Here is a 14114-nt window from a genome sequence, read left to right on the forward strand (position 1 = left end):
GGGCTGCTACTCTGAACCCAGTAAATGTACTGGGCTCCACTTGAGAAAGAATTAAGCAGGGGGGAGGACTGGGGGATGCAGAATCCCTGCAAAAGGGTCGGATAGTTTTGTTAAGGCTCCCAGCCCCCTAGCAGGCGGGCAGGCAGTGGGGGCGGCTCTGGGCAGCCCCCTTTGCACCCCTTTGCCTGCGCCAGGCGGCCGTGGCGAGCTCTGGAGGCGCTGTTTGCATGCGCGCATGGGGGGCGCAGGGGGGACCCGAGCTGCAGAGACCGGGGGGGGGGCGCTTGGATGTTCTTGCTCTGCTGCGGTCTCCCCTTCCCCTTTGATCTGCGCCGGCGCAGCTGCCATTGGCTGGCCCGTTTGTGACGTGCGGGGACTGCAGTTGTCCCCTGTAGCAGCGCCGGGCTCAGTTTCCGTCTCTTTAAAGGGACCGAGCTCGCGGGGCTGCTGGAGCCCGGAGATCCGGGGTGGGGTGGTGGGAGACCGGACCGGGCGGAGCCGGGTGACAAACCCGCCCTATCCTAGTGGGGGGTCAGGCACTGGGTTTCCCGCTGATCCACCCGAACCGAACCGGACCAAGGCTCCCAAGCGGGGTGGGCAGAAGAGACCATTTGCAGTGCACAGCTGCAGCCTCCCTGTGACACCCCAGAACTGGGTCGAACCGGGCCAGCCCCAGCGACGGGGATCCTGCCGACGTCCCTTCCGAGAGCGAGCCCCAGAGGATCACACGGGAGTCTGCATCCTGGCAGCTGGTACCAGTGCCGGAGAGGTCAGAAAGGGCCAAGGGCAATGAGTGGGGTGAGGATGGGACTGGTATCCGCGTCACCGGTTCCATAGGGACCATGAAAAACGTGCCAAAGAGGTGGTATTTGTACTAGAAGGACACTGGGCCAAGGGAGGTTAATGGGAACAGTGGATGCTCAGAAGGCAAAGTGTGTGTGTGTGTGTGTGTGTGTGTGTGTAGGGGGGGGGGAGGGAAATGGACCAAGTGGTGGTACTGGTACCATAGATGTTGAGGAGAGTAACTAGGGACAATGGGCCCGAAGATGGTGCTGGTGCCATAGATGCTGAGGGAGCATCCAGGAGTAATGGGCCAGGAGGTGGTACTGGTACCATTGATGTTATTGGAGGGGTGAAGGGTATCCAGAAGCAGAGGGCCTGGAGGTAGCACTAGTAACAGAAGTTTTTTGTTTGGTTCTGGGTTTTTTTGAGGGCGGAGATGGGGGAAGGGATCCTGGAAGAGTGGACCAGGAGTTGGCACTGGTACCAGAAGGGATATGGGTGTCTAGGAGCAATGGGTTGTGAGTTGGACCGATACCAGGTGGAGGGTGGGGATCCAGGAACAATGATCCAGTAGTTGGTATTGGAGGAAAGCGTTTAGCAGGTGTCATACGCTGATGAACCAGGTCCCAATCCAGGAAGGACTCTAGTACTCTGTGGGGAGGGGCTGCAAATGCTGCATTCATTGCACCCAATCCAGATGTACAGGGTTCTGACCCCCTCTCTGGACTTCTCAGATGTCCCTAGTATACCATTCCTGCTCCATTCCCTAATACCACTGCCCACCTCTCCTGGTACCTTTTATCTTTTTGTCCACCTCTCCAAAATCCCATTCTACCCCATTACCTCACCCCTGCACACGCATGCACTCCAAAATACCCTTTCTGAGTCCTGATCCTGGTCCCCTTTGCTTTCTTTGCTTCTGTCTCTGGTGAGTAATACTGTACTGCCAAACTACGCCTATTAATCCCTCAGCCCGGGATAGGGAGAGGACAGGAACAACATTGGACTGAGATGTGTCCAAAAATACTCTATTCCAGACACCTTAAATATAGCTCCTAGGCGATCCCCTTTCCCTAGCAGGTTGTCCCACTGGATTATGGAGTGTATAATACAAATACAGACTTTGCTATACAAAGTTTTATTTATTTAACTCCCTGCTTCCCTTCCCCCTCCCTCTTGTTTGTTCTTCTCCAGGTTTTTCTGGGTCAGGCATTTCTGTGGGACTCCCACAAACCAGCTGCCATCTGGCCTGATTTTGTGTGCATGTGGAATAGATAGTTCAAACTGTACTGAATATTTAAAAGAGAGATCAACAGTGAACGCTACATTTAGAAGCTCCCTACTAAACTGAATCCGCTGTACATTAAAATCCATCCCCTAAAAATGAAGCACCAAAAGAAAACTCACAATGTCAAAATTAAAAAGTAAGGCAGTAACCTTGCTAAATATTGCCAATTGGAAAAATCATGTTTTAGAGTAGCTTTACAGATACTGCTGCCTCTGAAGGGCAAGCAACATGCCACTCAAAATTGAGCCAACTTGACATATGCCTCCATTTCCTTGTGAGGCATCTAGCACATGCCACCAAAATGTTGCAACAGGAGAAACAGGCACTTTTAGATCTATTACTAAATCAAGCACACAACCTGGATATTTGTTGCAAAAGCCACTGAGCTTAATGTAATATTTAAGTGGTTAATTTTCTGTGGGGCATCTTAAAAATGTAGTCCTAATAACCTGTGTTGACCCAGAGCTTTCCACAAATCTGTTTAACTCCCTGGCAGTGTCATAAACTATCCAGATCTGGGGTGTTGAATTTTGTTTTTTGTCTGTGGGTTTTTTTGTTGTTCACCTGGGCAGGTGGGAATTCAGTTCCCAGATAGTTTGGGTCATGGTGTTTAGTTTCTTAAAGAGCCAAAGTAAAATGAACCATCATCATTTGGTCCAAGGTTTTCAAAAACAGAAGCCTAATAACCTTAAGTATCAGAGGGGTAGCTGTGTTAGTCTGGATCTGTAAAAAGCGACAAGGAGTCCTGTGGCACCTTATAGACTAACAGAAGTATTGGAGCATAAGCTTTCGTGGGTGAATACCCACTTCATCAGACGCATGTGGTGGAAATTTCCAGAGGCAGGTACCTGCCTAGTTATACCTGCCTCCGGAAATTTCCGCCACATGCGTCTGACGAAGTGGGTATTCACCCACGAAAGCTTATGCTCCAGTACTAATAACCTTAGGCTCCTAATTCTTTATGTAGGCTCCTAAATAAGCAATCTAGGGTAACATTTTCAAAAGCACCCAAGACCCAATGACGTTGGGTTACTTAGATGCTTTTGAAAATGTTACCCCGATTTCCAAAAGTGCCGAACAACCAACAGCCCCTGATGAAGTTAAGCTGGTGGGTGTGGGCAATTTTCAAAATCAGACTAGTTACTCAGTCTTCTAGGGGTGGGATTTGCAAAAGTACGGAGGCATCTTAAAAGCACAAGGCACGTGTGTTGACTTTCAGTGCGACTTGTGCTCCGAAGTCACACAGGCACATTTGAAAATCCAACCCTAATTCCGTTGTTAGGTACCTAATTCTAGGCTCCTATTTTTGAAAATCTTGTTCCTAAGCCTCTGTGCTTGTGACCCATAAATTGAAAAGCAACAGTATCCGGTCAGGCAAACAGGCTCTAGGATCACCTCTGGAGTCCTCTAGCCTGTGGAAATATTAGTGTCATTGACAATGGGCTGAGGAGGACCTATGGTTTTTCAGTTGCCTGCATTCGGGGCAACAATAAATAGTCTTCTGCTTCTCTCTGTCTGTGTCGATTTTGATTTTGTGGGGGATACCTGAGGAAGTAGGTTTGAGGACAGATTGATGACTAGTTTGGAATGAATCAGATGATTGATTTCAGTGGGAGTTGGGCATCTAAATATCTTTTTTAAATCTGACCCTAGAACCACAGAACAGTACTTTGTAAGGGTAAGACTGTCAAAACTAGGGAGAGAAAATGTGTTGAATCATCTTCTTGAGAGAGCTCCTGAGACGGGGGAAAGCAGAAGGGAATTTTTAACTTCCGTCATCCCCATCCCACCTCTTCCTAAATTCTGAAGGCACTCAAATAACATTTCTTCCCAGATCTGAAGAAGAGCTCTGTGTAAGCGCCAAACCTTGTCTCTCTCAGCCACAGAAGTTGGTCCAATACAAGATATTACCTCCCCCACCTTTCAGAGTGGTCGCCGTGTTAGTCTGTATCAGCAAAAAGTACGAGGAGTCCTTGTGGCACCTTAGAGACTAACACATTTATTTGGGCATAAGCTTTCGTGGGCTAGAACCCACTTCATCAGATGCATTGAGTGGAAAATACAGGAGCAGGTATAAATACATGAAGAGATGGGAGTTGCCTTACCAAGTGTGAGGCTTGTCTCTCTAATTTCATCCCCGTCTTGAGCTGGGCAACACCCAGGCTGGGCAGAGAAAGAGCAAGAGTTGAGAGCAAGTTTAATCGTCAAGGTCCTCATCCCTGAATTCCTGGGGCAGCCAAAAAATTCCTATTAGCACCCCTGGATCCTATGGTCCCTTGGGACCGGAAAGCTCCCTCGTTGTTTCAAGCATTCAGGAGAAACAGAGTTTTGTTTAGTTTTAGAATCTTTTTTTTTAATGACATGACGCGACCAAAGCTAGTTGAGAAGAGATCGTACAAGGGACAGTGTGACTGAGTCCCGGAAAACAACTGCACGTACGTTTAATGCTCTGTATATTTATTTATTTCCTTCTTGGGAAATTTATATGGCCTGAGATCATTCCAAAGTTCAGCGATTCTAGAATCTGAAATAAATGGCTTATCCCACAAAGACATAAGCACATGCGGAAGTCCTATGCAGGCTTGACTTCATGTGATTTTTATTAGTTTAGGGCCCAATCCTGTAAAGGTTTATGCGGGTGAGGGACTGCTTCTACGACTCCCATGGTTCACATGTCTACCCCTTTACAGGATTAGGCCCTCAGTTAACAAGAATGACAGGAGGGTACCGAGTTTCCCCAGAATGCACTGCAATTGATATAGTCAAGGTGAGGAGTATTGCTGGACCTTTCTCTCCCCCCCCCACCCCTCAAAATCAATACAGGAGGATCCTGTAGGAAGCCTTGGAGGTATGTGCCTTTCTTCACTCCAGGGGGGAAAAAAGGTGAGGGATCATGGGGAGAAGCGCTATCTGCCTCCTGCCCCAATGACCAGTTCCTCTCCATGAGACAGATTCCTCCTGACCCTTCCTTCCATGGCTGCCCCACTTTGCGCTATGAGCCTCGCCCCACATTTAATTTGTTTTAAAACTTTTCCAAAAAACCAGTATTTCATGCAATTAATAAGCACACTTCTGTTCTATTTTCTGTTTCAACATTCAGGCTTTGAATAATGTTAGGAAGTACGGCCACTTTTATTTTATTTTGGAGGGACTACTTTTTTTACAGAAGGTGGAAGAACACCCACCCAGGAAGCAGCCCTTAGGTGAGTCATTGCAATGTATAAATAGTTCTGGCGAGAGTGTTACCCAAGGCTCCACACTTGGCACAGCCGCGAAGCAGAAAGTTCTTGCGGGAAAGTTGACAATAGTTGCTAAAAGTTTTGAAAACCCACAAGTTCTTTAACATCAATCCAGCCTGCCTTCAAGAGGAGCCCAAGGTTGTTATTGGGATGTTGTTGTCCAGCAAAATGGGGGACAATGTGGTATAATGGCTAGTGTACAGGATCAGGGAGTCCGGAGACCTGGCTTCTATTCCCAGCTCTGCCACTGACTTGTGTGTGTCCTTAGGCAAGTCACTTCATCTCTCTGTGTCTCAATTTCCTTACAGGGGTAATACCCACTTGAGAGCCTTTTGATAAAATTTGCAGTGCCAGTGCATAGCAGGGTCCTTATGAAATGCCAGCCTAAAAAACTAAGCTGTGTGCTTGACTGTGAGTTCATAGGCCCTCCTTTCCCTTCTGTTTTAACACTGACCACAGCATTATTGTGTGTGAGCAGCTGGTGCTACATGTGCCTGTTTGATTCCAGCCAAACCAACATCCGGCTTCAAAAAGGCAGGGGTGGAGCGCAAGGAGGAAAACTAACCTTTGGTTCAAGCCCTGAGTCCGTTGTGAAGGAAGATGATGGTTGTGGACAGCGCTCACGCTCTCTGTCTGTCTGTGGTTAACCCTTAGCAAATCCAAAACCAGTGACTGGTGTGCGTGCTTTGTACATGTGGCATTGCTGATTCACCCACCGGACATTACTCATGCTCATTGCTTTACTAGATGGGGTAACTCAGGACAGAGAAGAGAGAGTCCTGTTAAACACTGATTTTCTCCCCTCCTGCGCACAGAGTGAGCCAGCTTGTGACATGGATTTTACCAGATGTGATCTTAATTCATTGCTAAACTGGCTGAGTCAGTGGTTCCATAACATGAGCACCCTGTTCCATACCATTCCCCTCCCTCCCTAGCTAGCCAGGACCTAGCCCGTTTAGCAATATGAGAATGGCAAGATGTTCACAGCGTCTGGGTTAATCATAAAAATTAGCACTTTTCGTTGGGAGATTTCACAGAGGAGGAGAAGTATCATCAGATGGGGAAACTGAGGCTCAGTGTCATCCCGTAGGCCAGTGGCTAAGCCAAGAATAGAACCCAGGTTTCAGTCCAGTGCTCTATCCATTAGGCTGTACTGCCTCTAATTTTAAGGGATTCGATTGTGTTCCTTTGCCTTCCCTCTCCCCGCCCCAAAAGACCCACGCTGGGTTCTGTTAATCACAGTACAGGGGATTTCTGAAAGGGGGCTGGACAGGGGCAGGAGATGGATAGACGTCTCCTTGCTAATGCTTGGAGGGGAAATATGTGTTTTACAGAAAGGACTGTATGGCACCAAATGTCCAAGTTAACTGCACAGGTACAACCTGCCTTCACCATTTTCTACAGCATTTTTAGGTGCCGCCATCCCTTTCCCCTGCCCCATATTGTGTCTGTTCTGTTCCCACGTGATCCTAACCCTGCACCTTGACACATCCTGCTAGGAATATGTATTATTAGTCTAGCTTCTCTGATGAAGCTGTGGGGTGAGGGAGTGCGGGCTATTGGTTACAGAGGAGAACCGGGAGCCAGGACTTCTCCAGATTTGTTCTTGGGTCTGCCACCAACTCCCTATATGGCCCTGGTCAAGTCATTTAGGCTGGGATTTTGAAAGATGCTTGCCTCTCTTGGGCACCCAATCTCACCGAAACTCAATGGATTTTGGACACTTGACTCCTTTAGGCACTTTGAAAACTTCAGTCTAAATGTGTCCATGACTCACTTGCCCCATGTAAAAATGGTGGGGGGAGGGGTGACACTGCAGTGAGTATCAAGGTTGAATGACCCAGAGCACTGTTTTACCTCAATGGACATGAGGTTGATATGTGTATTGTTACATATGTTTTGATGGTGCAGCCTTCATCAGAAATAGCTAGAATTCTCCTCCTTATGGCCACAAATTCCAAAAGTTGTTCCACTGAAAATAACACATTTAAGGGGAAGATAAAGTTGGAAGTCCAAGAGGAAAATTTTATCTCCTGAGAAGCAACTACCTTTCCGAGAACTCCTCTGTGGACAAGCGGACAATCATGATGTGTGATCTTGGGTCACACTGTTGCAGACCGCAGAACTATTGATCTCGGATGGGATGAAGAATAGAAATTAACCGACTCAATTGTTTTCACTTATTGCCGAGTCAGGATTTTTCTGCTGTGTAACAACGCTTAACTCAAAGGAGGCAACTGTGTGCATGGTGCTTTGAGATCCTCTGGTAAAAGGCACCAAAGTGTACCGTAAAAAAAACAACCCTGCTTCTTTAATTTTTTTCTTGACTTCAAATGTCCATGTGTAATCCGGCATGCTTAGCTTAAAGAATCTAAGGGTCTGATCGGTCAGCCCTTACCCATGCGAGTAAACACAGAAATATTGGGTGCCTACAGGGCTTTTCAAAACGCAAGTTTGCTTCCCACATCTGTGTAGATTGACCCATTTTCCCTTAGGTGTAGCTTAACTAGTAACGCTTTTCTATGGAGACATATTAACATCCCTTCCAACACCCTTTCATTGCTGCTTTCACGCTGATATTTTAACACCCGCATAGGGCTTGGACTGAAATTATTTCCCCACCATGAAATTCTTGGCCCTGGCTCTCAGAGTCTCACACGGATTAGAATTTTGTGAGTGGAAACCTGGTATAAAACAGTATCACCTATAACTGCTGAACATGCATAGACGCTGTTTTAAAGGGACACTGTCAACTTCATCAGATGCAAACAAACATTTCCTCACCTCTGCTACCCACTAGTAGTAGTAAATCATTATTAAGAACTAAAGAGTTTTTAAAAATCCAAATGACTTTTTTCATGTTTGTGCTCTTTGCTTTTTGCATTTCTCTCTACTTGGACAATGAAAATCAATGACGTCAGTTTCACTTTTGTTTATAATCAGTTTCATTTTCAAATTCTTAGTGCAGCAATATTTGGGTTTCAAACGGTGCAGGAATGTTTGCCGTGTTTTCAATGGATATCTTTTTAAAAGTGAAAGGACGACTTTGGGTTCTAGATTGCACGAAAGCTCATTTTAACAACATTTCAATGTAGTTGTCCATGTCCCTTTCAACTTAAAAAATACCATCCCTTGACAGGTTCAAATAACTTGTGGTGTTTATTCTAGTAGCAGCAATTAGTTCAACACAAGGATTCAGGTCAAAAACTCTTTCTAGTACAATTTCTGGCCAAAATAGTCTTTGAAACTGGATTTAGAACAAAACAGACTTTTAAAAGAAATGATCTTGAGGCCAAAAAAAAGTTGTATCAGGATGCTGACAAAATTTGATTGAAGTCTCACTCCCCATTAAATCAGAATACGTGAGCTACAAATTCCCCACTTCCCCCAGCATAGTCCCTTGGCTAAACAGCTGTCTGATTTCCCAGAAGCACTAAGCACCCATTTATACTTTTGACTCCAACAGGAGCTGCAGGCGCTCAGCACAGCGGAAAATCACCAGCCTATTTGACGGTTTATAGAGCCGGGTTTTTACAGTTACCGGCCACAAGGGGTCAGCAGAACCCAGGAAGAGTAAGTGCACCTCCTAGTGCATTTTATGCTCCCCTAGTTTTTCCACTTAGCTTAAGGGGCTTGGCTACAAGGGGAAACTGACCAGCATAGCTCTTCCAGAATAACTGTTCTACAATAGCTATTCTGGAATAGCTCATGTGGGTCCACTCTTCCAGGATAAAAATGACTTTATCTTGTGAGCACAGTAATTATTCCAGAATAAAGTCACTTTTATTCTAGAAGTGTGTCCCCACCTGGGAAAGCTATTCTGGAGTACCTATGTCAGGCAGTGTAGACAAGCCCTTAGCATCTGAAGGGGTTAAGAGGGATTGGCTGCATTAAACAATCTCTCCCTGCCCACTCAGCCCTTCCCCTGCACAGTAACTGTTCTAGTTCTTGGTGCTAGAGGTCATGCATTCCTGGGTTCATTGTAGGGCTTGAAAGGCCAGCACGTTCCCTCCGGGACAGGGAGGGGAGATTATTTCCTTTTGGAACTGAAGCAATCTGTTGTGACTTTTGACCCAGTACCCTAAAGTGCAAGGGGGCCAACAAAGTGGTTGGTAACGAAATTACCCTTGTGGTTTGCAGTGATGTGACCAGCACAAAGGGAGCCTTAGACTGTAGCAGCAGGAAAAGCCGTGTTTGGCGAGTGATGTCCTGAAAATGAACGGGTGCTTCGAAGGTGTTGGGCTGCGATGCCTTTTTAAGGTTAGTGCAATTCTCCATGTTGATCTCTTTGCACAGGGCTGTCTCCTCCTCCCTCTGCGGCTTATGAAGCAGCTGTTTTAATAAAGGGGCCCTTGTTGTAGGTGCGCAATCCTGCCGTGAAAAGTGGCTCAGCTGATCTGCGCCCTGTGCGTTTTCAGAGTCACAGCTCCCGGCTTCTGGTAACAGAAATAAGGCCCCGAGCCTGCCCGTCTCTCTCCGCGTGGTCAGAGTCTCACCTGCAGAGTCCTGTTTTAAGTCAGGGGGTCCCAAGCAAGCGCAGTTCTGCCACTTGCGGAATCTGTGCCCTGCAGAGACCAGGTGGCTCTGGGACATTGAGCTGCGTTCTGTCCTGTCCCGTCTCATGTGCCACAGCAAAATTCTGTTAGCTCCATTCAAATGGCAGGGCTGGATGCCGGTCTCCCTTATGCTTGGGCCCCCCTTTTTTGAGGCACTGGGGGCTGCACCTGGGTAACTGAAGACACGAGGGCCTGATTCATCACTGCCCATGTCTGGTGTCATTGGAATGACTCGGTGGTGAATCAGACCCAGAATTTGAAGGTGATGGAAGTTGCATGTGGGTAGCAGAATTCGACCTGCAGAATCTCTCCGTGGCAGGACGATGCCTGAAAGTCTAGCTTGGCTTTCCAGAGGCCAGGGTGAGTCTGCAAATCTGGCAGCTCTAAGGGGCAACCTCCCCGTGTACTTTTTGCATATAAACCCAGCACATTGACTGGGACTTATTGAGAGCCAGATAAACACAGATGCCCCAGTTGCAGTTTTGCAGAGTCAAAGTATCGCCCTAAGGTTAACTAGATCTTCTTGTGAGCATGAGTCCAGTGCGCAGCTTGGCACAGTGACCGTCTCGAGGGTAGGAAAGTCCAGGATTAAGAGTGACAAAATGATCTCTTTACAGGGTGCGTAAGCCTCTTCAGGTCAGGGTTAAGATATACAAGGAACAGATTAGGTCCCCAGCTAGGATAGAAAAATATATGGAGAGAGGGAGAGACAGCCCTGATTTACCTAAATAGCGTTACTTTGATAGCTCTGCTATCCAGGTCAGATTGATTCCATTAACATCACCAGGGTGTCTGGGGTAAAGAGCCCTCCCCCGTCTTGAGTAATTGCTGTGTCTCATTGGTTCAACTCACAGGGCGTCAGCATGGCTGCCCCCAAGCCTCCAAAATACCTCCTAGCCTTTGACTTTGATGAGACGATCATCAACGAGAACAGCGATGACTCGGTCATCAGGGCCGCTCCGGGCCAGGTGCTTCCAGAACACATCCGCCAGACCTTCCGGGATGGCTTCTATAACGAGTACATGCAGCGCGTCTTCGAGTACCTGGGAGACCAAGGGGTCAAGATGCTGAACTACAAAACCGTCTATGAGAACATCCCGCTGTCTCCTGGGATGCCGGAGCTCTTCCAGTTCCTCTCCAAGAACCAAGACCAGTTTGAGATCATCCTCCTCTCTGACGCCAACATGTTTGGCATCGAGTGCACTTTGAGAGCCGCCGGCGTCTACTCTCTCTTCCGCAAAATCTTTAGCAACCCCTCTGGGTTTGATAAGAGGGGCTACCTCACCTTGGGGCCCTATCACACTCACAAGTGCCCCCAGTGCCCCGCAAACATGTGTAAGCGCAAAATCCTCACTGAGTACCTGATGGAGCGGGCCCAGGAGGGAGCAGAATTTGAGCGCATTTTCTACGTCGGGGACGGAGCCAATGACTTCTGCCCTTCCGTGGCTTTGACTTCGACAGATATTGCTTTCCCGCGGAAGGGCTACCCCATGCACCAGATGACCCAGGAGATGGAGAAAAAGCAACCCAGAGCCTTCCAGGCCACCGTAGTGCCCTGGGATTCGGCTGTAGAAGTTTGCTGCTATCTGCAGGAGCTGCTCAAGAAGAAATGCTGAGAAGGACTGATGGGTAGGAAGAGACTCCTGCTGACCTTGAGGCAGCTTGGGGGCACTGTGCAGGAAAGTGGGAAGTTCAGGAGTATCTCCATACCCAGGGGCTGATCTGATTCCATCTCTAGCTTTGCAGCGTTTGGACTCTCTGAACTTCTGGATTTCTTCCCCCGCCCCCTCCTTTTTTTCTTTTAAAAAAGCACATTCTCTGGGTCCCCTTTTCTCCCCCCTCCTCCCGATCTTGAGACAAGGTCTTCTCTATGCAGTTTGCACACCCGTTCAGGAGAGGGGTGTTAGTCAGATATGTTTATTTTTACCTTCACCTTGAATTCTTTTTTCAAGTGATTGTTTTATTTTTTTAAAGAAACAAAAACAAACTAGTTCTCATGAGGCTATGAAGTGCCCGTGCTCCCGTTAGCCCCAAGGCAGAGGTCTCTGAATCTGTGACTTCCCATCACAGCAGCTGGGGTCCACCTACGTCATCACCCCCTGCATGACCCCTCTTCCTCCACACCCCATCAGGTGACTTGAAATTGACCTGAGAATTCCTAATGGGGCTTGCCTCTGTCCAGGAGGTAGGTTCTATTCATAGAGCCACCCTGCCCATAAACCCTTGTTCCAGGAAGGCTGCTGCAGCAAGAAGACCTGGGTGCGGTACCAGATTCAGGTGTGGGGTTAGGAGGACACTGTTGATTTTAGGTTTCCATTACAAGTGGTTCACCAAAGCACATTTCTAAGCAAGCAAGAGTGAGATTTTCCACAGGTACCCATGGGAGTTAGGCACATCACAGGCTCCAGTTCCCCAGCCCTGTCCCTTCTGAGCAGATCACAGTGGGAAAGGGCTGTGGAATAATGAGATGTAGGGGGCAGTGTGTGACATGGAGCTAGAAAGCCCTGTCCCCCACCAAAGTATAACTAGTTTGCATTTAAAACACTTCACTGAATCTGAATTTCTACGGCTTGTTTGCACAAGCACACTCAGGAAAGTAAAGTGGAATAGTTAAACTGCATTAAACCCCTGTATGGACACACTCATTCTGAACTGAAGTGGCCTTAATTTGGTGTATCTTAATTCAAAAGTGAATTAAACTGAAGTGAAGTAAGGCCACCTTAATTCTGAAGCAGTGTGTCCACACTGGGGTTTTATGCAGTTTAACTAATCTACTTTTAACTTGCACCTTTAGTTAATTTGGATTACCATTCCTGGGTGTCCTGAGGTCAGGGCCAAATCCTTACACTTTGCCTCTATTTTGCTTTCATTTCAACAATCTTTTTTTCCCCCAGGGCAGAAATTTCTCCATGTTACCTTAAACAAACACCTTTCTCTGTTGTTGTTTTAAGCATGAAAGTGAGCATCCCCCCTCAAATGCTTTTAGTCACACAGCTGCTTTCCAAAGCAGAAGCTCGAACTCCTCAGCTGAGTGAAGAGTGACTCATCAGCTGTGCTCACTAGCCCGTGTCCAGACTGGATCCCAAAGCCTGTTTATTGAACTAGTTTAAAACCCAGCCTAATGCCTGCCCTGTCTGAACTGCGCTCCTGCAGCTGCGCTTTGAAGCAGTCCCCCAAAGGCAATTTTGAGAGGCCTGGTGAACAGTGCCCAGGAGAGCTATTGCCCCAAGCTATGGGCTGCTTCCGGTGCACTTGGAGTAGCAAGTAGCAGCATAAGCCGAGCTCTCCTTGTACCGTAGACAAATCACCAGTCAGCTCACAGCATAGTGGTTATATTAGGGTGGAGCCACTTCCTTGGCCTGATCCTGGGAGGTGCTGAAACTCCCATTGACTGCAAGGGGAGCTGTGGTGCTTAGCACCCCCGGGGGTCAGACTGCTAGAGGATCAAAGCCTCTCTCCACTCTCCTTGTCAGTATTCTCTCCCTGGGCAACCGCAGTATTACTGCCCCCCCGTGCTTGCACTCGGCAGCCGCAGCATTAACTGCCCATGAGGGTGGCTTCTCCCAGGATGAACTGTAGCCTGTCTACTCTGCACAGTACAGACCTAACCAAAGCCGCACCAGCTTGCCCTCCTCTTTGCAGTTTGTTTGTTTGTTCTTCCTCCCTCCAATCATGTGGAACTTAAAGCCATGGAATTTAAAAAAAAAAAATTGAACGTTATCTAGTAAATATCAACAGCAGGTTCGAAACGTTTGTCTGGAATTTGCTGCACATGTTGTATTTTGATGTGGACATTTAAATGAACACCCCACCTGCCCCTAACGATCATAAATATATTAATATATATATCTATATGCACACGCCTGGGCGACTACAGGTTTGTGACTTCACTTTCTCAGCTTTTCCCTGGGGCTGTTGAAAGCAGCGGGAGTGGTACCTGGAGAAGCCATTTGTGCAGTCTCCGGCCCCTGCCACTCATCTTTGATGGGATGCTGCCCAGGAGGCAGAAGGAAGGTAGGCTGGGTGTGTGCGTACGTGGTGGTTTGCTCTGTAGGGGAGGAGTGGGGAGCCAACAATGTTTCCTGGTGCCAGAAACCAGAGTACTAGCTTAGGTAGTGGTATCTAGTATCCTCCCATGGGCACTGGCCCCATACACACCAGTTCAGGCTAAGCATTAGTCATGTGGCTTAACTACCGGGCTTCGCCAGGAGTAGGTTGACTGACGTGCTGTGGTCCAGGAAAAGGGAG

The 14114-nt window shown here is 47.7% G+C and overlaps 1 protein-coding gene across 4 annotated transcripts; it reads left to right on the top strand.

Moving 5' to 3' along the window:
* Window positions 1-304: 304 nt before the first annotated feature.
* PHOSPHO1 (phosphoethanolamine/phosphocholine phosphatase 1) lies at window positions 305-13615 on the top strand. 4 transcript variants are annotated; one of them, XM_034755706.1, is made up of 5 exons: window positions 305-769; window positions 5172-5274; window positions 8777-8883; window positions 9451-9570; window positions 10721-13615. In XM_034755706.1, the coding sequence occupies exons 4-5, from the start codon at window positions 9526-9528 to the stop codon at window positions 11480-11482; spliced, it is 807 nt and encodes a 268-aa protein (XP_034611597.1). In that variant the 5' UTR covers window positions 305-769; window positions 5172-5274; window positions 8777-8883; window positions 9451-9525; the 3' UTR covers window positions 11483-13615. The 4 variants fall into 4 exon arrangements, with proteins under 4 accessions (XP_034611597.1, XP_034611598.1, XP_034611596.1 ...); XM_034755707.1 differs by lacking the exon at window positions 8777-8883; XM_034755705.1 differs by lacking the exon at window positions 5172-5274.
* Window positions 13616-14114: the final 499 nt, after the last annotated feature.

This window comes from Trachemys scripta, chromosome 23 (assembly GCF_013100865.1).
Source record: "Trachemys scripta elegans isolate TJP31775 chromosome 23, CAS_Tse_1.0, whole genome shotgun sequence".
NCBI lineage: Eukaryota > Metazoa > Chordata > Testudines > Emydidae > Trachemys > Trachemys scripta.